This window comes from Acanthaster planci, linkage group LG01 (genome assembly GCF_054643075.1).
Source record: "Acanthaster planci isolate LZ-2023a linkage group LG01, COTS_SCS, whole genome shotgun sequence".
Taxonomy (NCBI): domain Eukaryota; kingdom Metazoa; phylum Echinodermata; class Asteroidea; order Valvatida; family Acanthasteridae; genus Acanthaster; species Acanthaster planci.
Window position 1 is genome coordinate 5409579 of NC_141777.1, and position 27477 is coordinate 5437055.

At 41.2% G+C, this 27477-nt stretch overlaps 1 protein-coding gene across 1 annotated transcript; it reads right to left on the reverse strand.

Annotated features, from left to right (window-relative positions):
* Nucleotides 1-322: 322 nt before the first annotated feature.
* LOC147800281 (complement C3-like) lies at nt 323-25115 on the reverse strand. The gene is made up of 19 exons (XM_087141826.1): nt 24841-25115; nt 20132-20298; nt 18602-18805; nt 16459-16511; nt 15244-15390; nt 14770-14812; nt 13744-13831; nt 12696-12795; nt 11999-12235; nt 10768-10977; nt 9196-9218; nt 8125-8311; nt 6976-7050; nt 6726-6831; nt 6015-6104; nt 4978-5067; nt 4546-4629; nt 2819-2960; nt 323-2310 (listed from the first exon to the last, which is right to left on the reverse strand). Exons 1-19 carry the CDS (start codon nt 24894-24896, stop codon nt 2166-2168), a joined length of 2247 nt encoding a protein of 748 aa, XP_086997952.1. The 5' UTR covers nt 24897-25115; the 3' UTR covers nt 323-2165.
* Between the last annotated feature and the right edge of the window lie 2362 nt (nt 25116-27477).

Below are 27477 nucleotides of genomic sequence, written 5' to 3' on the forward strand. Positions count from 1 at the left end.
CTTTCAAATTTTGTCAACCTTCACCGAACAGTGGTGCAGTAGGCTTCTGGTGCATACCAGAAGTACACCAGCCACTGTAGTGGTGTAGTTCTGGTGTATCCCTGCGTGGATTAAAGCAAACAGTGCCTGTAGCCATTATTTGTAGCATGCACAAGGGTTTATCTACTACAAAAACAGGGCGAGGGGTTCCCCTCGTTTTCTCTTTTTTCTCAGAATGACGCAATCTACATCCAGCATGTTCAGAATTCGCATCTTGGCATGAACAGCAAAAAAGCCCTTTTTAGCTTGTTATAGTTGGGGTCTGAAGACAAATGACACTGTGTTCGATGTGGATACTTCCATATTTATTTGAAAAGATAACATCAGAGTAAACATGTTTTCCTTATAGTTTCTCTTTAAGTACTTCTCCGCCCACATTGCTGTCCGAGATTAGATTAGATGGATGTCATTATATTTATCTAGAGTATGCAGTCTACTTTCGAATATCCCTGTTGGCAAACGCTCTTTAATTTAAATTATCAGTAACTTTTATTCCAGTAACAGATTATAAAAACGCCAAAGGAATTTATAAACCAACTTCCAAAAGTGGACCCTGTAAGTTTGACTTTAGTCAGGCTGCTACCTTAACACTTTGACTACATCACTGCAACGGCTTGCGAAGCCTGATATAGCAAAACCCTTTTGAGATTAGTCAAAGCACAGCTTGAGACCAGTTATAATTTGTCCTCAGAAACCATTTGCACGGAAAAATAATGTCTGATGTTCATGTCCCGCAAATTTGATGCAGTCTCCTGCATGTCCCCCAAATAAAGCACGTGGTAGGAAATTAGGCAAGAGATTTAGCTAGTATATCACACCATGTCGTAATCCACTTTCAGTGAGCCGCGCTGGATGAAACAAAATCAAATACCAGGGGTTCTATTGAGAAATATTGAATGGAATAAGAAACCTATAATATGGCTAATGAATAAGATATTTAAACAAGATGGAAATGCAAACAGCCTCAACTGATTTATCGGATGATTGTTAAATTCATACATATTAAGCGTATTATACATCACAAAACGTTTCAAGAAAATGAAATGAATCATTGGATAAAAACAAGCAAATGCAGCTACCGACTAAGAGCATTGGCCTTGAATAATCAGAAATAATTCTTTTCTCTGTTTTTCTAGAGGAAAAGTCTCTAACACTTATCATTAGTTATACCTGTATATACTATAGATTATAGAATCAGCTTGACAATTAATGCTCATTATACTTTTGCCGGCAAGTCTGTGTGCTACAAATGGGAAAATACACCTGTGGTATGATAAACACAAGCTTTGAGTCAACTTTTCCAGATGATTCTCCTTGAATCATGGGATTGGACGACAAACATATCTTGGATTTTATACATGGAAGAAGTGAACTGGTCAAGGGTAGAATAATTTTTCTTCAATACATTTCTCAAGTCCATCAAATTAGGGATATGCATAGTCTAGTATTAAAACAAGAAATACTTTTTCAAGTTAAAAAAATATTTTCCAAAAGCTTTAAATGCCACCAGTCACAATAGGGTGTAAAATTAATTTGACTGGTCAACGTAAATTAAATGAGCCTTAAATCCTTATACTCTGATTGGCCAATACCAGCTCAGTGACATAAGCAATCATTGTCCAAGACATAAAACTGGTGTTCGGAGATGGAACGCTCCAAACCCTCTTTCTATAGGAAGCTTTAAAATATATTTTTTAATAACTTCATTTCAAATCTTCAATGCAGCTGTGAAAACAGGTGGCTTGATTTCCAGTATTTACCATAAGTAGAAACCCATGTTAATGTTGTTCATGTTCATTTATTTCCACAGTTTTGCATACATACGATCTCAAATTTCAAACAATATATTTGACACGGGGGAAAAGTCGTGGAGGCACGAGCTAAAAAGCAAAGCTTATGATTGTGGGCCCTAAAATCAATACATGGTTACTATTAATTAATTATCTATACACAAAAGACAAACACTGGACACTAGGATTGTGCATAATAATGCAGCTTGTTTGTCGTTTAATCTCATAATGCATTGCGAATACTGGCGAGGTTTATTTTAAACCCCCTCTGCACCGATTTATCAGAATACACAGCCCTATGTCCTTTGTGCCTATAATGAATTGTTTGGTAGTCGTTTAAGTGGCGCATCCGATGTTATCTTCCAATTCAGCCTGAAGATTCTGGAGTTTTTGGCTGATCCGTTCCCATTTCCTGATCTGGAGATCCCTCAAAACCGGCCACTCGTAAAACATCATTTTCTCATCGATATAGTACTTGTACCTGTGGCACAAAATAAGAAAACAGCTTAAGGAAAGATTTCTTGTTTACGGTACTATGCAGTTGTCCGATAAATCACAATCTAACGCGCGAAATTTGTCGACCCTTTCCGAACGTGCTTTGGGTCGACAGATTTCGCGCAATGTGATTCGCCATGGCGTTGCAGACTCTTGGTGGCAAACTGTTGTGAATCGCCCGTATTGAAGATTACACTGTTAAATAGAAAGGTTTTATCTTATATTCAAAAGACACACGTTTCCATTCACATACGCCATAGCTGCGCATTCCATAGCATATGGACTGCAACATCGAATGTCTTAGCATAAGGCACTTTTAAAATATGGACTTCCAGCGAGTCATATATTAGGCCAGTTTATGTTTATATTTTGAACGAAGAACTTTCTCACTTTATTTAAGGATTTATGCATAATTGTAAAGAGTCATATGATCACATCAGTCAAGAGGTAATTAAAAGCTTGTATGCGGAAGAATTTTTAAAGCGTACACTCACGTGATTAATTCCCCGTCGCCCTTCATCGGCAGTCCCCTGCTGCCGATCACCAAGTAATCCCTTATGTTCTTCAGGTGTGGAGTATCGCAGGTTTTAGTCTTCATGAAGATTCGCTGGTCACCAGCTTCAACATTATCCAATCCTTCAATGAAAATATGAATTAGATGATTAGGTCTGTGATAGGATTAAGCACCAAACCTTGACAACTGTTCTATAGAGTATTAAATAAACTGAAATGAAACAGACGTGGATCCTTCTCACCTATGACCTCGAATTAGTTATACCTGTTACACCTAGATAAAAAAATATTTTCAGCGCCACTTCATTATTTGGTATTACCGGTTATTACTAATTTGAATTAAATTAGTGCGCAACTATAGGGAAGCGCTTCTATGAGCCCCGAGCTCGACTAAGAATGGGAGAGATTTTCCTAGCAATATAGAGGCTCTTTCAAGTTGGTGGGAACTGCACTTCGCTGGTTCACAAACGATTATGAAATTCACGAGTTAAGGTCGCATTACTACCAATCAAATGAACGCTCCACCAACATGGCTCTTTTCAACCGATAAGGGGTGTTCCTGCTCTGGGCGGATACTACTACGCTTTTGTTATCTGGCTAGAGCAGAAGCACCCCCACATCGGTTGCCAAGAGCTGTGCTGGTCGGGAGTGTTCATTTGATTGGTGTAGCATTTCCTAGTCCTTTGTGAACCAGCAAAGTTCAGTTCCAACCAAAGGAGCATCCTTTCTTGGTCCAGCTCAAGCCTTATAGTCGGTGCAGATTCAGTTTAAATTGAATAATTACAATACTGTTGTAAACAACGCCCTGTAATGGTTGCGCTTTTTGTACTCTGCTCACCTTTCACTTTGCGTTTGCAAGATGGCATGTTACGGGCTTACGGCATACCAATTAACAATAGCTTGTTTTCTTTCTTTCCAGTGAAAACATTGCTATTTTGACGGTGACGCCTGTTTCCAGGTAAAAACTGACCACGGTGTACAGGCCTGAACCGAAGAGTATTGGTCGTCCCGTACTGTATGAGACACCCACATAGTACGATCATAAACACAGAATAAAATTTACGGAAGAAAAGGTTTATAGTCATGATATAAGCTGAGACATTCCGTCAACTCGGACAGCGGTGGGCTGACACGGCTTCACATGCACGTTGCCAGGTATATAAAACACGACGCTCGCAAAACGGGAAAAAATCCAACGACAAAAGAGTTTTGGAGTTTGGATATTTATGATTTTGACCGTACTTGGTCATAAGTTGAAACCCACGTATTTGGGGAGCTAAGACACTGAATTTTTACATCCTGTGCGAACAAAAATGGGTTAAAATGTTTTTAAAAGGGGTAATTTTTAACCTTGTGGCAACGTTTTCCGGAGTTTCTGTCTACGGACCAAGTAATAAAACACATTGATTTACACACTTCCACCGGATTAGGTCTCGTTGGTCACAGGGCCTGGGATGGGTTGATTAGACCTACTTCAAGATGTTAGAAGTAATTTCTTCGAGCCCTCATTGGATAGCATTTTGCCCACGTGACCTTTTCTTTTGGCAATGCGCACTGTAACATGATCCATATTTAAGGATTCTAAATGAGATACTCCAAAGGTAAGCTATACGTGTCATTGTCCTTTGTCAGTAATTTCCCATAAACGACCGGGCATTCTCAATATGGCATCCAAATATGACATCGTATTCATTTATCATATTTATACCTTTCTTGAGAGGGGTGAGAATCTTCAAGGTGTAGAGCTGGAAGTTGCCCTTCTCCTCCTCGCCATTTACACGTACTTTGAATGCTGTGTGAACACACAATATCAAAGATGGTTGTCATGGAAATAAGGGATTTAACATGCCGTTGCTATAGCGTGGCGTAGTATATGCACGTATCTTGTAAGAATGACCTGAAATCGTGCCATTTTTAGACATCCATATAAAATTGTCTTTATGGCAACTTTTTATTTTCTTATGCAGGCCTACGTGTCTCTCTGTCAGAGTTGCTTAAACCTCTGACAGTGGATAAAGAAGCGCAACTTATGAAGACTTATTGACTATTGTGTGATCTCCTCGCTTCCCGTTTTAAAAACTAACAAACACATTTATTCGAAAGGTAAGAATTAAAAATGTAATTCTTTCTTTAACCGTACCAAAATGAGATTTTGTTACACAAGCCTTCGTCTTCAATTCATAAACATTATAGTGCCTTCCTGTTTTCTTCGGGGTACCTGAACAGTTTCCTGTGGAAAAATAGGAACCGAACAACATTAAATTTTATTTAAACTGGTCATTTATTGATCCTCTAGGGCCATGGTACATTTTGAGATTTTTTTGGCGTCACACAAAAATAGGCCTATGGACGAATGATTATGTCAGTTGTCCTATGAGACTTTGAATGTGTTGTCCCTGCCCCGCCCCCTTATAGGTACACGCTCATGCATAAGAATAAGGGATGAAGGTGAAAAATGATAGCCTGGAGCGTGATAAGGCCACAGGTCCTCAGCGACAGAATGGGACAGATTCGAGTCATGACCATTTGTCGACCTTTGGTTGATTTTTCCTGCTCTGTTCGCGAAATATGCACTGGTTACCATCCAAAATCTGCCAGCGTTTGACAAAAAGCCAGTCCTTGAACTAGCCCATTGACTTCGGCACTCCATTAAGTCATGCAGCTCCGTTTGGGTGGATATCCCCATTTGTAAATGCGTTTGTCAAAAACCATAGAGCCTGTACAGCATGGAGCCAGGAATTACAACAGAAAGTCAACATATAAAAGCAACACTTCTGGTGTTGCAAGCCTGGAAATTCACAGTGGTACACGATGAAGCATATGCAGCAAGATATGAGACGGAGAGAACCCCCCCTGCTTTGTGTTGGTCATTGTCTCGCTGGAATCTGGGGAATTCCTTTCAGACATCTTGGGGGGGATGTGTTAAGTAACAATAGTCTGGAATGTGTATAGGGATTGGACATGGTGGGGGGTACCCCTTGGTCTCATTTCTTGCTGGGTATACGATGAAGTGTTAAGAGCACTGCACCATCTTTGAGCGATCCCCGTTTCGTGGCTAGGTTACGCACGATTCCAAAATTATAAGAAATACAGCAGCCACTTGATACATGCCTTTAAAAGCAGGAAAACAGCTTTCCTTCCTCCTTGATGAAATTATTACAATAACAGCACACTTGCCTTCAGCACAAATGCAAGTGTTGTCATCGCACAGCTTGGCAAGCATGCTGGAGCCTTCCTTGGGACCCAAGAACCTAACACAGTCCTCGGCTATTGTCAGATAATTAAATTGAGAAGAAGCTCTTAAGGTCTACCAAAAAATGGAAATGTGGGGTATCCAACGTTTGCCCCGCTCCCACGAGCGGGGTAGACGTCGGAGCCCACAGTATTACATGGTCTGACAAGCCTTCCCCTTTGTTAATTCGAGCTTACCAACTTTTTGTCAACAATGCAGAGATACAAAGTAAAAAAATAAATAATTTTAAAATGATACATCTCCAGTGCTCCAGGAGAGGTGATTTCCAAACCTGCTTCTTACCAATTTACTAAACCAATGTGTGTGAACCTTGTAATCCTTGCCTGGACATGAAAACCAGTTTACAAAATGCACGCTGTGACAGCATTGTGTGAACTCAGCCAGGTTTACACAAGGTTTACCCCTTGGCGATGAAGCACAGTTACAACCCATTTTGAGGTCAGGGCTTTCCATAGCAAAATGATGGGAATCAGTTAAGGAAACCATCGGCAAAAATCTAAAAATAGTGCTCACAGCTCAAGGAAAATGAGTAACTTTACCGAGGTTTTCTGAAATGCACCAGAAGAAAGGAATGTCCACACTAACGAAAATGTGAGTGCGACTTTTGCCTAAAAGGACGGATTCTTGGTACTTACTAGGGTTGTAGTAGTCGTATACACGTACTGCGACGGGCTGGATCTTACCGACTTTAAATTTACGTCTTGCTCGGAATTGGATTCGCGTTGCTTCTTGTCCAGAGATCTTCACAACAGAAAGGCAGAGAAAGACCACATAGCAATTCAGACTACTGCAAGCTACAATGGATTTTTAGTTTTTAAAATATCATTTGGTTTGTGGGCGGTTGAAAATGAAGGAAGATCACTAAGTGACTTGAATTTGACTTACTTCTGCGAGATAAAAAATGGCCGCGCGATCAGTGGCCTCATACTGCTGGACAGTTCCATTGCTGTTTTCCATCACCTGAATCATGAAAAAAAAACACTAATTCAAACTCAGTAAGTCTCACCCAATTAAATTAACTGGATCAAGATGATAATATTAACATCCCTTCTCAAATAATGAGTTTTCATTGTGGCCAACATCAGTCTCGAAACGTGCCCTCTAAAACTCAAGAGGTCGCTGTGATTTGGGCTTTGAAAAGGGTGCTTCATACATTTTGAAGTTCGTAATCAGGAATTAAAATGTCATCAAGTTTCCTGACCAATTTAGGTCTTGCAAAGATTTTGCAAATGTTTTTTTTAAATGTAAAATTATCATTCATTCGTGATATAACCTATGATGTTTTCCTAAGAGTCTTAAACATTGTCGCTTCAAATTCCACTCATCCCACAGCCATCACAGCGCATAATGAGGTACATGCCAATTTACAAACTGGATATCAGTCAATCAAAAAAGTTTCATCTTTTTTTATTCAGTTTAATCGTTGCCCAAGACAATAATACTTTATATGTGTTATCAACATACGATCAGCAGATGAAGACGAAAGTAAAAGGGTGATGACCTTTTTCTCAAGTAAGGCCTTAAACCCAAGAACGAATGATTTTGCCCGTCTTGAAATTAGACACGACTCTGTGGGAAGTGGCTGCAGTCACTGTCATAGTCTTGTGTTTACTTTTAAGTTGCAGCTAAATAAATTGACTCATGGCTTATCAGGCCAAGGATTGAATACAAATCAATAAGGATCAATATTCTCTGGAAAAACAAAAGTATCCATTACAGAATGGGACGCATCGTCATAGCGATTAGAATTAATGCTCGTGTAGAGGCCAAAACGTTTTTTCCGCAAGGGAAAGAAAATCGGGAAAATAAAAAAGCGCAAATGTCCTGGAACAAATGTACTAGTTCAATTAAGTTAAAGGGTTCAATTAAAGTAATTAAACTTAAAATGGATAACTGATGAGCTTATATTTGATTTCATTCTTATCCGTTAGTTTTGGTGTATCATTTTTATTTACTCTTAGCTGCATGGCATGTTGTTAAACAGATCATCAGAGTCTTAAGAATCCTTGATACCTAATAATATCGACCGCTTACTTGTTTCAGGTCTTCTTTAACAGCAACATATCCGGTGAACAGTCCCACGTCTAAAATAGCCATACCGGTTCGTTCTCCACGGAGATAACTACAATGTGAAAGTATATCCGACGGATAAAGTAGATTTTCCAAGTGCACATTGTTTTCAAAATAACAAATCCAATATTTTCCAATTAAAGGGTTATTCCTTCACAAGAGTTCAATAACACAATTTTGAACGCTCTAGTCTAACCGACCCACTTATCAATAGTAAAGATTGCGGTAACACCATGTATTTATCTCTTCTTTGAGTATGTGTGGTTCTGAGAAGAACCGGGGAAAAACTCGACGTTTCGAACAGTGTACTCTGTCCGTCTTCAGGAGACCGCAGGATTCTAACTGGGAGTGGAGCTTACATGGTGTAGAGCGGGATCCAGATGTAGGGATTAGCTCGGTGAGGCGTTAAGGCGGGAACAGTGATGGCGGGAACAATGGCACTGGATCCTGGGGCTGCATGCCCTGTGTGTGTGTTTACCGGAGCGTGTCAGTTGGAGTTGGCAGTGGGAGAGTGAATAGCTAGGTGTCAAGGGGTATAGAAGACCCATAGGCTAACTGAGGGGGAAACCTAACTAGGGAGTCCTAGGGTATAGGAGACCCATTGGACTGGGATGTGAGGATGGGGCGCCAGGTATCGCTGATGTTGAAGCCGATGTCTTGGGGGAACTGTGTCGTGCTTGATGATTTTTTTAGGAAAAGTAAAAAACAGGAACAACTTACAAAGAAGCTCACTGTATCGACATTTTGTTCGTTTGTCAATTGCACTTCTACTGAACTCAAAGCATCGATCTGAAAAACGCAACGACAAAAGCAGGTTAAAAATAGTTTCCTCCTGCTGGAAATTTCTATTATTTTATAATGAACCCCAATTAACAATTTATGCATGGGTGTAATTTAGAGAATATTGTCAGAAATTTAATTTAAAAACCGTCACTTATCCCACTTCCAAGTATTATGTGTTTTGACTTTCACGTATTTTGTAACAGATGCATCAAGCGAAGTGATTTGTTTGGTGTTTCAAGTCTTATTGTTTACCCTTGATATACTTTCCATCGGTACTGAAGAATAATTACAATTATTGATATACAACTTGCACAGAAATACAAATGTGGAGTTGGGTTACCTTTTCGGCTCGTCGGACGTTGAGGCCTATATGTGGAATTCTTAACGCCATGAATTCATTATTTGTTGAATTCTAAGGCAGGATGGTGATGGAGTCTTCAAAGTTGGCATTTACCAATGTCGGGTCGTTTGTTCGCAGCTAAAACGACAAGAATTTATAAACATTACTTTCCGATAATGCTGTTTCATTTTAACATAGTTCTCATGAGGCAGATTTGGGTGGTTTCCATACCATGGTCATGCATAGTGAGCGAAGCAGTATACCATGAACGAATGTCAGTGATTGCAATACTAAAAAATTATGGGAGACTTTGAGGCGCTTAGTGGCAGCAGATATACTTGTCCTTTTTCACCAGAGAGATCATAAGCAGAACGATCTCTATGGGTTTTTTCATAGTTTTGCGCATGCTCTGAACTATGACCGCCTGGAGCTAATTTTATAGAGCTGCTTAAGCACAAAATTTGCTTACGCATGAAAAAACCTTGCTTGACAAATCAGGTTACCAGCCAACTGAAACTCCAAGTGATGTATATCGTTTTGGAATAGTATTCACCTGTCTTGTGGTTGACATGACAATTAAATAGATATTAAGCTGGTAGTCTTTGTTTTTTAGAAAGGTTTTTTTGCGCTTAAGAAAATTTTGTGCGTAAGAAGCTCTATGAAAATTGGCCCCTGCTTAGAAGAACGCCCGCATGCTCTAAACCAGAAAAAAGACCGGTATGTTTGCCGCCACCAAGCGTCTCAATTCCCCCATTCCTGAGTTGAACTTATAGTCATCCGCTACTCAATTATTCTTTTCATTACATGTATGAAAATCACGATAAAGTTACTCTGTGTCATCAAACGATTAACAACCCAACATGCATGTCGTTTGATATGTTTAATAGAGGTTTTCCCGAGAATTTCCGCAATGATTAATTTTGAACAATGTGTAACCTAATATTGCGTGAAATGGAATGCTTTTTCAGATTGCCATACAAATGTTCTTGTATAGGCACGCAACAGTACTGATGAGCATTTGATCATTCAGAAATCATTATAATACAACTACATTTTTGTAGTAACTGCGTGACTTAGTTGGCGTTGTTTTTTTTTAATCAGAACTCCATATAATGTAGGCAAAACAAATTTAAAATATTAGAGGATTCAGGACAGAATTTGTACTCTTCGTTTCTATGACCACAACATTCAATGACTAAGAGGCATTTAATGTGTGCGTACCACCCAACCACGATCTCAGGTCATCGTAAATGGCTTCTAATTCTCTTGGCCGAATGAAAGTAAGTCTATTTAATTAATGAAAGACGTTTAGAAGCATAATTCCAAATTCCTAAGCAATAATGCTCAACACTAGTATTTGTCCATATTCTAATCATGTTCAGTATTTTTACATGTTTACAGACTGAGCGGAAAAAGTATTTGGAAAAGTATTCAGAGGCTAAACACAGTTTCTGCGGTTCAGCTTTTTTCCCCACTGTACCTACTCTTATTTCTATCTGGGTGGCATCAGAAGGTACATCCAGCCTGAAGTCCACCTCTCCCTGGGGGCCCGAGACCTTTTCAAACGTGTCTTGAGCATTTCCTGCTCGGGAGACAACCAGATCAACCAAGTTACCATTCTGCAGTCGAGCTCTGGGTGAGACGATCACAGGGATGTTTCTAGCCGGGTGGCCATTCAAGAATTGAACATTGACCTTTAAAGGGAACAAAGGCAAGAAAAAAGAGAAGAAACAAATTAATTTGAATCGCTAGAGACTGATGAATGGTTACACCCATTTTGATTACTCTGCAATACTTTTCATTAAGGACTGTTTCGAACGTCGTGCTTATGCCGTGTCAATAAACTTGAATGGAGCACGACACTACACTAACACGGCGTAAGCACAACAGTGGTTCCAAACGTCGACATTAATTCAAAGAGCCCAGTCGAACTTAAAGAAATCCAGCATGGCTGGCCAGCACAACGCGAAACATGATTTTCTGATCTTTCAGCCTGAGTCACAAAGGAAAAGAATTTAGCTTCAGCGAGCACTACTAGTACTTTATTTCCCGAAAAAAAATCGAAGCCTATTTATTTTCAAGGCCCGATGTTATGGTTCCCGGCGATCTTGCCACCCCGGTGAACGGTTCCATATCATTTGTGAGTCCTCTTCCGACACATGGACATGTTTTTTAGTTTCAGAGGTCACCTTTGAGTTTCTTTCATCTCTTATCAAGCAGGAATTTGAAAGAAAAATGATTTAACCCAAACCCCAATCTCTCCCGAGCTCCGTCTAGCAATCTGCCCCATGCGTTTCGAGAAGTTTCCTCTTGACTCGCCATATTTGTTGGTGCGTTTGTTAGTCGATGATTATTTCCCAACTCCACTAGGCCTACACGTTGTAAACATACACATTCCTAATTATCAACGAAATTTAGGACTGACTTCGAAACCTTTCAATATTAATCTTTTCCAAAAGGAAAAAGAAATAAAAAGGGCCAAAAAGCACCATAAACAAAGTGATTCGGATTTCAGAAATCCTGAACACTGAGCGTTTTCCGTTCCCAATTACACCAAGCAAAGCTGCGCAATCGAACTTCTTTTATACATTTATTTGTCTTCACAAATGACGCAGAAGCCGTCGAATAATTTAAGCGCCTGTCGTGATATATTACCGGCACTATTCTTACCATGGCATTTGCTTTAATTTGATAACAGATAGCTTGTATACGTGCCTTTGCTGAGAAGGGTAGCTTCCTCTTGAAGTACCTTTGGATGAGGTCCCAGTTGAACTTGAAAGGGGTTCGGCAGAAGGTTACCATTGTGTTATTGGCATTGACGGTTTCTCCTGAGGCCGAGTCTGTGACAAATGCTTGAATGATCAGTCGTTTGCCCATCAGCGATTTGGTCCAGTTCTCCAGTGCCACATTGTTTAAATCCAAACTCTGGTGACGCTGACCTTCGTCATCTAACTATTTACAGAACATAAGCGTACCAATAAACATAAAAAATAAAAAATCTATTAAGCACTACTTGTTTTGGGAATTTCCCGACATTCTGAGGGGCGAGGTCTCATCAAATTAGAATACGTTTGCACCAAGAGGGACAGTCGTGAAGCGGCTTATTTTGAAAAAAAGCACATTAGCTGATCGTCGGATACAGTAGCGTAACTAGAATGAAATTTCTTAGGGGTAATTAGGGGGTACACACAATCTTCAAGGGGTACCGAAATCATATCAACTGGGACTTGTACGGTTGTACAGAGATTGCATTTAATTAACTCAAAGTTTCAAAGGACGGGAGCACACCTGTACACCTCCGTCACACCACGGAGTTAATGGCTGCCGCCCTAATACTCAGAGCACTGTCTACCCATCATTTTGATAATTTCTTCATCATGTACCAAGGTATTTCGTGATGTAGACGGCCTACCTGTCCTTCTTTCGATTGGAGTGTCATCAGACTTCCGTCATCTGTAAACACTCCGTACCTTACGTAATAGTTACCGACAACTGGTTCGCCAAATAGATATCTGGAATGAGGAGAAAACATGAGGAGAAAAAAGCTATTGGGATTTCAAGCTATTGCGATGCTGGGACAATATCCCTTTTCAGTGACACTGCGGTATATGATGACGTATGAAGCAAGATATGAGACGGAGACAATGCTTTGTGTTAGTCATTGTTTCACTATAATTTGAGGAATTCTTTTCAGACATCTAGGGGGATGTGTTAAGAAACAATATTCTAGAGTGTGTATAGTGATTGGACATATGGGGGGTGTCCCTCGGTCTCATTTCTTGCTGGATACATGCGATGACGATCCGACTAGCCACCACTGTTCATATAAATAGATACCCTGCACGATATGCGGCGGGGGACCCCTCCCTAATTGTGATGCACAAGCTGTATGCCTTAGGACTATTGTGCCTTCTGTACCCCCCCTCGGAAATCTAAAAGGAATTCCAAAGACTCCACCAAAAAAAAAAAAGACACAGTAGAGGGGGTCCCCTTTGTCGGATATCTTACAACATGTGCCAAACAAGGCTTTCAAGCAGCGAAACGCCACATTACAAAGCCCCGATATTTGAATTAAGTGGGGGGTGTTAAGTCAGGCGTGGGCACAAGAGGAATGAAAAGGATGTTGGTGGTGCTTGCCTGTCTAGACAATTAGACAACACAAAGAATGTCTGCTGTTCGAATCCTTGATGGTACCTTTTTTTCCTTCAACTCCCCTTTTCCTTTTTCCCATTTTTTCCTGTCGCGATAGATCCGTTTTGTTGGATGTTTGTTATCAAAAGGGGCTACAACATCGCTCCCTGCCTCTAAACCATTGCCTTAATACCAGAATGATGTCGTTATACAATGATGCCAGACAACCCAAACTTAAGTGTAAGTTGCCCCCTTGAAGAAGGAGCAACCAAAGTGGAAAATGGAAGATGGAAAGGCACTATTGCACTCTGTAATGTTTCAGATCATACTTTGCCTTCACTTTCGACACGAGGGAAGGTGTTCCTGGCACAATATACATCGATTGTGTTGAGACTTCAACATAAAACTTGGGAAGCACTAGGAATAAAACAAAATATAAGGTGAAGTGAAAACTAAAGTGCAGGAAATTAACTAGTATTTTGCACTACCGTAGTACGGAAGCCAGTTTAGTGCCGAGGAATTCGATATCCACTTTTTCGTAAAGCATGGACAAAATAGTGCAATGTTTGACACAAATTTCCTGGCAGCCGTCCAGTGGTGTAAATCTGTGTCGGTAATTGGGGGCGGGGGCTGGGGAAAGGTGGGGGATGACTTGCCCGGCCATGAAAACTTGAAAAGCGGGGGAAGCGGGTGACACCATATGACTCTATAGAGGTCAATGTTCATGAGATTGATGAACAGCTGTAAAATGTATTCAGAAGGGCATATTTAGGGCTTTTTAAATTGTTTCCCCTTTTTGAGAGATATTGAACGCATTTTAGTCGATGGAAGTCTGAAAAATTCTTCACATTACGCTTCAATTTTTTACTCACCACAAAAAAGTGTGGAGGATGATTCAGAAGCCCATGCCCCGCCTCAGAAAGTGGGGGGATTATAACGCCCCCCCCCCAATTTACGCCCATGCAACCTCCACTTGACATGAAATTATTTGGCGGCCACCAGGGTGGCAGCAACTTATTTTAACGTAGTTGAAGTCAAGGTATCTGAACAAGATTTACGGAACTTCTGGGATCCAGTGAGGTAAAATATTTACAGTATTAAATATTTTCCTTAATACCTATGTTCACGTACACACGCACGGTTTACAGCACTGTATGCACTAAACCATAGGAGTTCCTAATCAATTTCATTATGACTGACAATCAAAAGGCAGAAGACCACATAATCTTGCTATTTTAAATTCAACCTTTTGCATTACACGAGTGTTTCTGACTGATGTATCTTGACATTTTTCTTTACCCACGAAAATATTTTAACCGTCCCTATTTTGGAGGTAGGGGGTTGTTTTAACTCACCGTATTCCTTTACTTCGAACTGGACCGATGTGCTGGCATTAAACTTGAAAAAGAAGAAGACAAAGATTTATAAAATGGTATATTAGACACCAGCTTGCCTTCCCTCAACCAGCTTTACTCACATCATGACTGACCAATCAGCGTACGTGGACCGGCATAATAAGCTGTATGGTATACAGTGAATGCTGGACACTGTGATTTGAACGTACGGTATGAGAAACGGTGCTTAACGCAGTAAGAATAAACCTTATCCAGCAAGCCGTATCGAAATGTTTTAATATGTACCATTCGTACGATTGACGTGATTAGTATTCAGAGAATACATCACAGACTGTTATCGAACGAAAACATTATTTGATTGTAAAATGTCTCAGCGCTTTGAGTCACTTGCAAATTCGTTTAAAAATTTGCACTAGGGTTGAAAATGGAATACAAAAATTACAACTATGAAGACTGAAATGCAAACTTTCTTACCAGATGGCCGTAACGCGTAGTCACTGTCCAGTTCCCAAACACTGGGTGCTCAGGGACGTCAAATTGGAGGATCAGAAATCCATTATCGGGTCTCTGTTGTTTTCGATACACAGTAATTTTGTCTGGGCTCATAATGTCGACTTGCAACTATTCGACAACGAAAGAGAGCCGACAGAAAAAAACAGTAAAGCAAAGGAGCTGTTTTGGGCTTTGTTTTGGTTTTCGTACTATCATGGTTGTTTGTTTAATTTTTCGCACAGCGCAGTTATGCAGATGTAAATATACTGTACATGAACTTTTTATCTGATTAACGTGTTCATTTGCAACAAGTGTTTTCTGCCATTGGGCCTGTTTAACGATAGTATCTGAAATGTTTGCAACAGTTGTTTTGATTTCCAAATACCTTATCAACTCGGGCTTTAACCAATTAGAATACTGCTCAATCCACCATTTTGGCATACAGTCGTAAAAACGACGATGGGCCTTGAGCTGGACCATGAGATGGCGCTATTTTCTTAGCAACAGAGGCTGCATCCGAATCTCTTGTCTAGAGCTAGGTCTAGGTCTTCGCTCCATTGGAAATGCGTAGAGACGCGCAGACAATAGACCTAGCCGTAGCTCTAGAGGCCCGTTTCGGACAGGGCCAGAGGCTCGTTTGGTCAGAACTGAACTTTAATGGTTCACGTACGACTAGGAAACGTACGTGTAACGGTCACATCGCTACCAACAAAAGGAACACTCCCGACCAAAGTGGATCCTTTCAACCAATGAGTGGGCGCTTCTGCTTGAGGTTGTCAAGGTGGTTTTTGAGAGGGTTATTCTATAAGTCAAACAAGGATAATTACGTGGAGAACAGGGGAAATTGTAGAGAATTAAGAATAACAATAAGCTTTATTCCCATTTTTTCTTTTTTACATGTACTTGTCTTGCAGACACTTTGATTGGTTCTTTTTTTTTCCAAACGATATAGCCTCTGAGAAAGCATCCCACTCGTCTCTCTTGTCCAAAGTGAACATAAATAAAAACATTATTTATTGATCAATTGAAACAAACTGAATAGAATTCACGGGAACTAACACTGTGAATCTAGTCTGTTACAGACAAAGATGTTAAATCGAACATTGTCTACATGTGATTACTTGGACATTTTGGTTCATATATGAAGTATGTTTAATACCTCCATTTTGTACTAAAATGCACTTGTCATAGACTCACCTCGTGATTTGCAGGAGCCATGTCCTGATTTAGAGCCACAACACGAATGTCAACTGTCGCCGAATAAAATAAGAACAGGAAAATATAAACATGACAGTAGTAAACCACTAAAGCAAAGATTTGAAGGTTTGCAGTAGAAAAGGGTTTTTGATACAATGTATTGCATGTTCAGGAGTGACGATGGACAGGGTACACAGTCTAAAACGATGAGTTACCTCACGGCTCTTTTCAGAACTTAACGAAACTCATAAAACAGAATTCCTATAATACTGGAAACTTATTCCTGCCAACAAATCTCCCGAATCGTATGTCGCCCTCTGTAGACGCAGGTATTAATTTTCTCACTGCATGTCCAGTCATGCTTTATTTTAGAGATCTGCATTTTGCTTTTGTTGATTCTTTAGTCTGTTTGGAGGTAAGAGGTCGACTTTTTCAAATCTAAATTTTAAAGCAAGTTTTGGAATTTCAATAATGCATTCAATAAATGACTGAATGTTGCCTTAATTGGAGGGAGTGTGACGGGGCCTCGGGGTATTACTGACTGTGCAGTTCTCACACTAAGAAGAATTATGTTTAAAAGTCCTCCCCTACATTTAAAAAACATTTTACGAGCGGGGAAAAGGTTTCATATTATTGTAGGCAGAAAATCGGGGTCGGGTTTTGGAAGCATTTTGTGATTGGTAAAGAAATGGGGCAATTTTTAGATTCTCTAGTCGATGTTTCCTCCAATCTTGAAAGGAAGTCGTTGGTCTTTGCTGTCCGGTATTGTTTAATGTCTCTTGCTTTTGAGAAGCATCCAAAAACAGATAAAACAATGCTCCCAACCCAAACCAAACTTAGCGCACTAAACTGAAGCGATCGATTTTCGTTTCATTTTGTAATCTGGTAATTTGCTTTATTCTCACAACTTTGAAGTTCCTGGAGTTTATTTCTGCATGTATTCACCTGCAATAGGCTGCCTCATTTTAAGAATGGTTCTCATTGAACAACTTTTCCAAACAGGGCCTAACTTCGTCCTCATGGATTTCTGAGTCTTTTCGATCCCCGTTAGGGAAGGACAAAGCATCATGTGCTTTGCCAATTCACGGCTGGGATGTATTGCCTTCACAAAATCTTGTGAGAGGCATTTGATCTTCCCAGCGGCCTGTAAGGGCGATGGCAGGCGAGCGGACGTAGAGTTTTTGCTTTGTTCCAAGGGGGCGCACTGCTGCCCTGTTCACTCGCTCCCTACTACTCTTTATGTGGGGCGCAGAGAGGGGAAATGCATAACGTAATTTTTAACACTCCATATTCGGTGCGTTCGACTTCTTTCGTCCCCACCTTCTCGCTCGTTTGACAGAGCACTACGACCATTCCTAGGTCAGGACTGTCCTGTGTGAGCTAATCGAACGCAGCAAATTGACTGGATAGAATTCATTTCAGCACTGAACAACACAGGTCAACACTTCTGCTTGCGCATGACACGCGCTTACATGCGTGGATTAGGACAGCAAGTAATAACCCAAAACTTCGTGTCTGGCAGAAGCAGTGACGTATTTCCTTACAAAAGTTTTTGAAAAGCATTTTCCCTACCGAAAAGGAGTGGGAGATTTCTGCAGATTCTTATATCAGAACGGCTCATTCGTGGCTTATAATTGTTCTCCCCGGCCTTTTTGAGTGCTTTTGAATACAATTTAGTCGTTGGGAAGTCAAAATATTTCTTTATAATCCGCTATTTTCTTACCACGAAAAGGGGGATGATTCACTAGCCCATCCCCCTGGTCAGAAAGTGCTGGGATACATACACCCGCCCCTAGTAATGGACACCCACGAGAAGTAGTGTGGGTGTCCATGGTTCGAATCTCAGCGCCCCGTACCCTTTCAGACTGTTTCCTGTTACAGAAAGATCAATTCTGAAAGCATAAATGAGCCTCCGTGCTTTTTTCCGTTTCGTTTGGAAAACCGATGATCTCTGTGCGTTATTGACTTGAACCTCACACAGTAACACCAATATCACGGAATATATTTATATAAGCATTTTGGAATTTTGCTATAAAAGCTTGGTTCATTGACACCTGTTTGTCAACAGCGGTGGACAGCTGGGCCTGGTTCACGTGGAATAAACTCACATATCTCACCGAATAACCAAATCCTCTAAACTCACCTCGTTGGTTCGGCGTGTACAGTGGCTTGCCTGTCTGAATGAAGACAAACGAAGCTTGGTAGCTCAATAAAATCACGCGCTGGACATGGAATGTGAGTAGAGGGGAGCTGGAACTGGCCACTAATGTGACAAATTCTCGCCCGCGTGTCGGACGCTGCGGTAACTGTGACCGTTCGATGCTCAGTCGAGCCACCTGTGGTTCATCTAACAACACAATATGGTACTCTAAGAGGTCAGTTTCAACGTTGAAACAAGGGCGATGTAAACTCAGAGCGACGCCTCTATTTTTGATTTTTGCCTTTTGATTCAGCTTATGAAGTTCACAAGCGATCATGTCAATTACTAGAATCTAATTACGGCCAAAGCAAAACCACACGCCTCCCCTTTCAAACAGATGCAACGAAGCTAAGCAACAGAATTTGCATCAAAGAAATGTACTCTAATGCAAAATGTGCCTGACCCCACCAGTTAGCCTTGCATTTCAGTTTCTAGTTTAGAAAAAAATGCTTGTGAAATTACCCTTATATTTAAAAGTTATAGTTCAGAACTTTTTTCATGTAAAGCCTAGTTTCCATGTGTTTGGAACGAGATCGATCTTGGCCAGCACGTTAGATGTCAAGAAAACAGACTGTGTACATGAAACAGAATATGGCGTCATTCGACCAAAAATTGAAACAAAATGGCGTACGAAACCACAAAAATGTTCTTATGAAGTGCCTCTAAAAGCTACACTGGTGCTTCAGTTCGATGTCATTCATTTGCAGTCAGTTATTTTGTTGAAAATTCTGGTTTCATTCCTTAGTCATATATAAGGAGAAAATGGGCCAAATGCATGGTACACAACAGCGAAAGTGTTCTTAGGCGTCACTAGAATGTTTGCCCGGGGAGCATGCACTTTTAAAGGGGAGGGAGGGTTAAGCACTCACCAGCGGCGAACTGATACATGTTTATAGGGAGTCCATACCAGGGTATATTTATATGTCGGTGGATTTTTAATCCACCTCATCTCGTTTTTTCCTTTGTTTCTTCCACCTCTCTCTCTCCCGCCCCCTTCAGATTTGTAAAATTTTTCTTCGGGGCAGGGGGGGAGAGTCCTCTGAATGACAAAAGCTCGCCAAAATTCATCTTTGCCCTTGAGTAACTACTTTTGTGATTGTATTTGTCACAAAAAAGGTTTCCACAAGACTGCAAAATTATGGGTGCGTTCGCGCGGTTACTCCCGTTTTAACACGAGTAGGATGCGTGCGCATTACACTCGGGTACAGGAGGAGTATACTCTCACTAACCCTTGGCTCGCACTCCAGCCGTTCTATAGCGCTCAGGAGTATACTCGCGTTAACGCAATAGCTCGCTCGAACGCACCCTGGGACTGAGGACTGTTCGACGATGACGTCTATGAGTCTACGCGTTAGGTCCATGGAAACTAGGCTTAATATAGTCTGTTTCAATAGCAACTTCAAATGCAATGGGATTTCTAAAACTATCCAGAAATATCTATTTTCCCAGTATGTACCCAGATTTTACACGTACTTTCAGTCACGATGACGGTCCTCTCTGATATTCTGTTGTTGCTCCCTGCCAGGTGGAAATAAAGTGTCACTGGTATTTCGTCAGCATCGGTTCCATGGACACTGACTAAAATGGTCTCGTTAACATCCACGCGGACGATGTTGGGCGCAGCGATGAAATAGTGGGCACTGCATACGAGCAAATTTACAAAAATCACGGCAATTACAGTAACCATCTTCAAAGTAAAAGTGACTTCCTGCTGGACACTACGTTAAACGTTGTAGGGGTTTGGGTTAATATAAAGTACAAAAAGTTCGGGGGGAGTCTCACGACCTACGGGTGAGGGATGATCCAAATTTAATGCAGCATCATCGTGCGATCAAAGCTTGGGAGACATAATCTTCCTCATGCACACCTGGCATTTACATCTATTTACACTTACCTTGAGAAATGTTTCTTTCCCTGGTACAAGGCAATGAATCTACTACCAGATAACTAACCACAACCGTACGTGGGAATTCATTCCAAATGGTTTAGTGATATTTCTCGTTCGCGCAAGATTGTTAAATTATATTCAAAATAACGACTATTGGACACCATGTTGGACGTTGTAGGGGTTTGGGATGATGGAAAGTACAAAAAGTTCGGGGGGAGTCTCACGACCTACGGGTGAGGGATGATCCAACTTTAATGCAGCATCATCGTGCGATCAAAGCTTGGGAGACATAATCTTCCTCATGCACACCTGGCATTTACATCTATTTACACTTACCTTGAGAAATATTTCTTTCCCTGGTACAAGGCAATGAATCTATTACCAGATAACTAACCACCACCGTACGTGTGAATTCCTTTCAAATGGTTAAAGTAATATTTCATCTTTTTTTCGTTCGCGCAAGATTGTTAAATTATATTCAAAATAACGACTATTGTAGCACATAATTACATGCCGAAAACCGAGTACACTAGGCAAGATATGGGACGGAGGGGTACCCCCCCTTACCTGTCCAATTCCTATACACACTCTAGACTATTGTTACCTAACACATCCCCCCTAGAAGTCTGTAAAGAATTCCTGAGATTCCGATCAAACAATGACCAACACAAAGGCGGGGGGGGGGGTTCTCTCCGTCCCATATCTTGCTTCAAATGAAACCGAGGCTAACCAACCAAGGGCGGATCCAGAACAAAATTCTTCTCAAAAGGGAAAAAGGGCAAAACTGCAGGGGGGGGTAAAAAAAACTTTGGAATTCATTATGTGACGTTGTATGGCCTCTCTGAGGGGTGGAGCCAACATTTTTTGTAGTATTTTCGGCATTTGCTCGGAAAAAAAGTAGTCTCAAAACTCGCCTGTTTCTCATTATACGTCAAAACGACACCGCACAGTGACATGCGCAAGTGGATTTGAGTGCACACTATGCACGTGTATTTTACAGAACCGAGTGAGTTTTGTTTTCAAGAAGTGGCACGAGTCTTAGCTTTACTTCAAGAGTTTGAAGGCTTTTTATCAACATTTTCTGTGATCCCATAACTGATTAATGAACCAGTCCGGTATTTTAATAGCGCATGCTCAGTACAAGGCTATTCGGGAACAACTATCTGTGCGCGTGAAAGTCAGTCCTACTGCGGGAACCATATACTGACTCACGCACGCACCCTGTTCCCCAAAGACCTTGGCTTTTTGAAATAACGAAACAGCTCATTACCTCGTCAAGTGCTACTTTTAGAAACCGTTTTATCCAAACTGCATTTTGGTAACAGCGATTTAACATTAAAAAACGAAAATTGTTTTTGTCAGTGTCCAATGTGCGCGCGCACTTATGGGTAATGCTTTGTGAAACCAGCAAATCTGTCACTTAGCGGTTTTCACGAAGTGCACTGGAATAGACTTCGGTGTGACTTGGTGGTGTTGATGTAGAAATTTTACCTTCATCAGGTAAGGCAGAGCCTCCGTTGCGACCCTCATGTATTCACCGATGATCCAAGCCAAACCACACCAAACTGAATCAAGCCAGTCGCGTTTAACCGAGGTTTCCGTCTCGAGCAGAAGCACCCCCTCATCGGTTGAAGAGAGCCATGCTGGTGGGGAGTATTCATTTTGTTGGTAGCGACGCGATCCTAACGCGCGCATTTCACAGTTGTTTGTGAACCAGAGAGTGCAGCTCCCACAAAAGAAGCAGCTCTGTTGCTGAAAAAAATCACGCCCTTTCTTGGTCCAGCTCGGGACTCACAGGTTGGCAGACTGCAGTTTTCAAAGCAAAATCAGGACGAAACTTGCACAACGTTAGACTGAACAAAGGCTTTACAATTGGCAATTAAACCGTGCATGATCGAGCCAAAAACCGAAATGTTATTGGAAAGGAAGGGGCACATAGTTCTATGTGAACATGGGGGACAAGTTTCGAGAAGCCTGTGACAGGAAGCCGCTCAGGTGTATCTTCGAAGTATCTCAAAATAACATGAAATGATTTGTAGATATACACAGAAAATCTATAAAAGCACTTCACTGGCGTATAGTAGGGTCATTTTGATTGGATTGATTTGATGTGAAAAAGGTAGATCAGGTATTTTCTGCAGTCAGCGACACAATCTGTATTATTCTAGCGGCACTGTTCAAATAGCGTCAAATGATGGTGGCGCTCTTCATGTTGCCGCCATTTCTGACTTTCAGTGCAACATCAGTAACATCCGATGGCACGCCACGCCACTGCATGTAGCTTTAAAAAGGAACGCGAAAAAAATCACTGCCAAGTCACGTAGTCCACTTATGTCGATCGATTTTCCTTGCTTTCTCTTTTCATGTTTACTTTTTTCGTCCCTGTTCATGGCTGTGATTTCAAGTAAGGAGAACTGCAGTTTAACCACTGAAGCCTGATGCAGAGATCGACATCTGTTTTCGTACCAACGTGAACTCGTTGACACGAAACGTGATCATGACATTTGCCAAAAGACCATAATTTACTCGAGTTACGCGTGTTTGATAGAAGGAAAGAAAAGCCTATCTCTTACTTGGGCACATAATGTTGTAAAGGTGATTAAGTATGAAGAAAAAACTACTTATTTTGTTCAAAAATTTTTTCTCAGTGTATCGGTGAGGAGTGTTACCGTGCAGGAGAGACAGTGATTGCCTTGCTAACTGGATCAGCGACTAAAAAGTCCACTTGATACAGCTGGGTTTTGAAAAGCAAGGAAACTTGGAAACCAAAGAAACATTTAAACAGAAAGATCTGAAAACTAAGCAAGGTTCATGAAAGGTTCCCAGTCTCCAGTCTTTTGATAACAGAAACGCGTTTTGGAACAGATTTTGTAAACTGTAGTTAAGAAAACCAACCAGCCTACGCTAGAGGGCCTGCTCCTTCTGCGTCACAGTTGCGTTGTACATTTGTCAACCCGTGGTGGTTAGAAATGTGGCAAAAGGTGAATTCACTAAGACCCTGATGCAGCTGTGAAACACTACTAAGTGCGAACCGAATCATCTTTAAGAGAAGGGCCGATAGGCGTATCGCAGAAATATAGCCTACATCGTTGCCCTCTAGAACAGTGTATACAATGTCGAAAGATACCCGCCCTGAGTTGAAGTGCACACTCTGATGCGAGATAAAGACAGGCTGGCGAGAAGTTTTCTAACCGAGTTCCTGCACGCGTTCAGCGCACATGCGAAGACCATACGTTCCAGTATAAATTCGTTACCCGTACTCAGCGTGCTCCCAACCCCCCCAAGAAAAAAGGCGCCTAAAATTGCGAGCCTATACGCGATGAGCTCCGACCGTACCAAAAGACTCTCATTTTCATTTAAAAGCACGCCCGCTTTTGTTTCTGCTATGGGCGGATAGACTAATCCGAGGAGACGTGGGTGTGAATGTAGTTAATGGCTTCTAATTTCAGTTGTCAAATTACGCTATAAGTCTCTCTCAGACGACGTCGCTTCCTACAGTTTGGTACATGCATCGACATTTTGTACTTCAGTGTTTATGACGCACATCGGTTGCACCGTATTTTGAACATATTTCGATCAGCACACGTACGAGTTAAGAACACTTTGCACATCGCGCACACACGCACCTGTTGACGTTGTATACGCAGTTGCAAAGATGGTGTCAAGCGAGAGACTCTGGCCGTGTCCGAAACGGGCTTCCAGAGCTACGGCTAGGTCTACTGTCTGCGCGTCTCCACACATTTCCATTGGAGCGAAGACCTAGACCTAGCTCTAGACAAGAGATCTGGGATGCAGCCTAAGATCTGAAGAGGGCAGCGGTCACGGTAGGCGTTCAATTTCTCAGGTGTGCTCGGAAACGCGCGCGCCTTCGAAGTCTCTCAGCATTCCTATGGAACATGAAATTGCCAACAGAAATACCTAGATTCAAAAATGCACGCGCCTCCACGGACATGGTACACTTCCTGAAATGCCATTCGCCCGCCGTGGTACGTCACGTGAAAAACCTCCATACCTTCATTTGTAGATTTTGTACATCTAAACCATGGACGTTTGAACAACAGAAGGTAATAGGCCCATGGTTGACTAAAAGCGTCCACGACTGACGACCGCGAAAATATATGATGAGAGATCAAATATGAACAAAAAATGAACAATAGGCGGTCCACCATTGCACTTGTTACGAAGATGCTTACATGTGTTTGGGCGTTTGACACAAACACAGAAGAAAATATCAAGAGGCTAGCATCTTTTGCTATTTATCTTAGAGTGTGAAAGGCGTACGAAGTGTACTTACGCCTGTGCAGCAGTAAGTAGGTGGAATGCTGCACTTAAGACAAGGAAGACCTGCATCTTGAGTGAGTCAGGCCTTCTCTTTCACCACTAAGTTCGATGTAGTACCACTTCTCCTCTCCAGAAATAAACAACGCTGATAGGAATAATTTACGTCTCCAGCATTCATATGCGGCACCAGCCGGATCCTGGTATATTATGCTTTGCAAATCTACCATTAAGCTGTTTGTTAGCTAGATGAAATTTCAGGCACATAACGGTAGTTTGGCGGAGGACATACCAAGCTCCGTAAGAGGTGAATGCCTCGGGTGATCCTGATTTATATTATACCCCCTGCGTGGGATTTTCCCACTTACTGTTGACAATGGCTTTTAACCTTTAATAGTAGTGAAAAACCACAGCTTGTTCCAATGATACCGTGGGACGGTGTTCATTCAAAGAGGTCAGGAGGGACACTTGTTTTTATGAAACTACCGAAAAAAGTTTTACTTAATCGTCTTAAAACCCACGCATGAACAAACTACGCCATGGAAAAACAGAAAACGCTTTTTTCCTCGTTACATGTAACAATTTATTTAATTTTTTTTAATGGGAAGGCATAGCTGGCACCTGAAGTTGCGCCCCATACGCAAATGAACCCATCCCAACCGTACTTATATATGTTTTAGGGGAAATTTTAACTGCGCATGTCCCAGTTTAGGGTAATTTGCATGCGTAAAGAGGGCCATGAGAATTCGTGCCGGGTAAGCAGCTGCTTCATGTCATGAAATTTACGTCTTATTTCACTTTTGGGAAATAAAAATTCCTGCCCAAAATATTGTAGGATAAGGCCTTTCCTAACGTGTTTTGTGACAATAAAACTGAGAAATAGTACCAGAGTGTTCAAAAATAGTGATTTTTGTAAAAAGCTCTTTTCGTTAGCAGTAGTTGTTTACGTTCTGATGCAATTTTTGAAGGCTCGAAACAAAAAATTCCAAGTTTTCCCGAAGTTTTCAAAAGTGGACCGTGGTGGGAAAAGGTGTGAAGGTTTTAGATTTGCTGACGGTTTTCCACTAGATTTTTTCTCTTCCCGACCGGACGCGTTTGCATATCGACCTACCTTAGCACTGATTCCGTTCATCGCAAAATCTTACGGCCTTGCGAACGTACAAATTCAGTGACTCGGGAACGAATGACAAACACGAAAGTACAGTAGGTTAACATGAAGTTTATTATTGAAACCGAGGTTTAACTGGCATTATTACTTTGCCAGGAAATATTGAGATTCATTGTATATATCCTCAGTTTTACATGTACTATACAAGTCATGCATGAACCACAAAACATGATATACACCGGCTCCGGCGAGAATTTCCATACATAATGCACATGTACATGTACGCCGCGGTAGGCGTCACAGTCTGCAGTGTACCGTGCACGGAACGTGTCTGGACCGGCGATTTTTGTGCATGTAAAACACGTAGATCGCGCTGCAGCGAAGTATCAAATAATTATAACTCATGAAAGTCGAACAAAAAATCTAGCTATAGATAGAACTGACTGTACTGTGTGGTTGAGATTCTGGCCTGTCGTATCTCACTGTTCTGGGAAAACTTCTAAAATTGAGAAATTTAGTGAAAAACAGACCAGGAGATTTATTGAAGAGGGAAATAGTTTATCATCTAAGCAACCACTTTAAGGCTAAATTTCAAATTTATGTAGCATTTCCTTTCATGATTCTGTGTTGTTTCATTCGGTTTAAACCTTCTAGAGCACATACAAAGACTTTCAGTGTGGTCGTTTTTAACTTTGTGCAAACGAAGTCTTCAAAACAAGAAGGCTCAACCGTGACGGAGGATCGATTGGCAAGTTGCTAAGGACGAGGGTCCGGTCAAGCCCCGCACGGTTTAAGTCGTTAATTTCACACGTCGAATGGAAGTGAAACATAGGTGAACCTATGCACTTGTTGAGAAAATGATGGCGGTGTTACAACAATATATTTTCTTGGTTTCTTTTGAAATTCATATTTGTTTTTGTCTATTCTATATTTCCAGGTGAAGGCTTGCGGTTCAATGTAGGCAAGACTGAGTTTTAACTGCAAAGCCGATTGCAGAGATCAGCGACACCATCTGTTTTTGTAACTAACGTGAACTCCCTGACATGAAACGTGCAAGTGATTCAGACAGTTTACCTTAGGTTCATAATTCACTCGTTTCATGGTGTCTTTATGGGGTATATTGCCTATCCCTCACATGTTTTTCAAAGTGGATAATGTATGAGGAATAACAAGTTCATCGTTTTTACGCACTGCACCGGTAAGAGGCGCTATATCATGGCGGAATGACAGCGATTGCTCGAGTGTTTTGGGGTAGGATTAAGCATCTGAAAAGTCCACATCATGGATACGAAAACTTTGTACGTCTTAAGTCAGGAGGGAATAAGAACATGTGGCTCTAAACTTAACTCGCTAATTCAACTCTCTCAACCTCTCTGATCAGAAAGAGTCGAGTTCACAATACCCCGTGGCATGCGGGAAACTGTCGGGGATTTCCCCAATCCTCAGCGCGGTTAATAAAGGTTAAAATAAGGCCAGGGTCGGTACCTGTTATTGTGTTTGGAACTTGTCGGAGAGAGCGCAAGAAGTCGTGTTAGTCTTCCATTT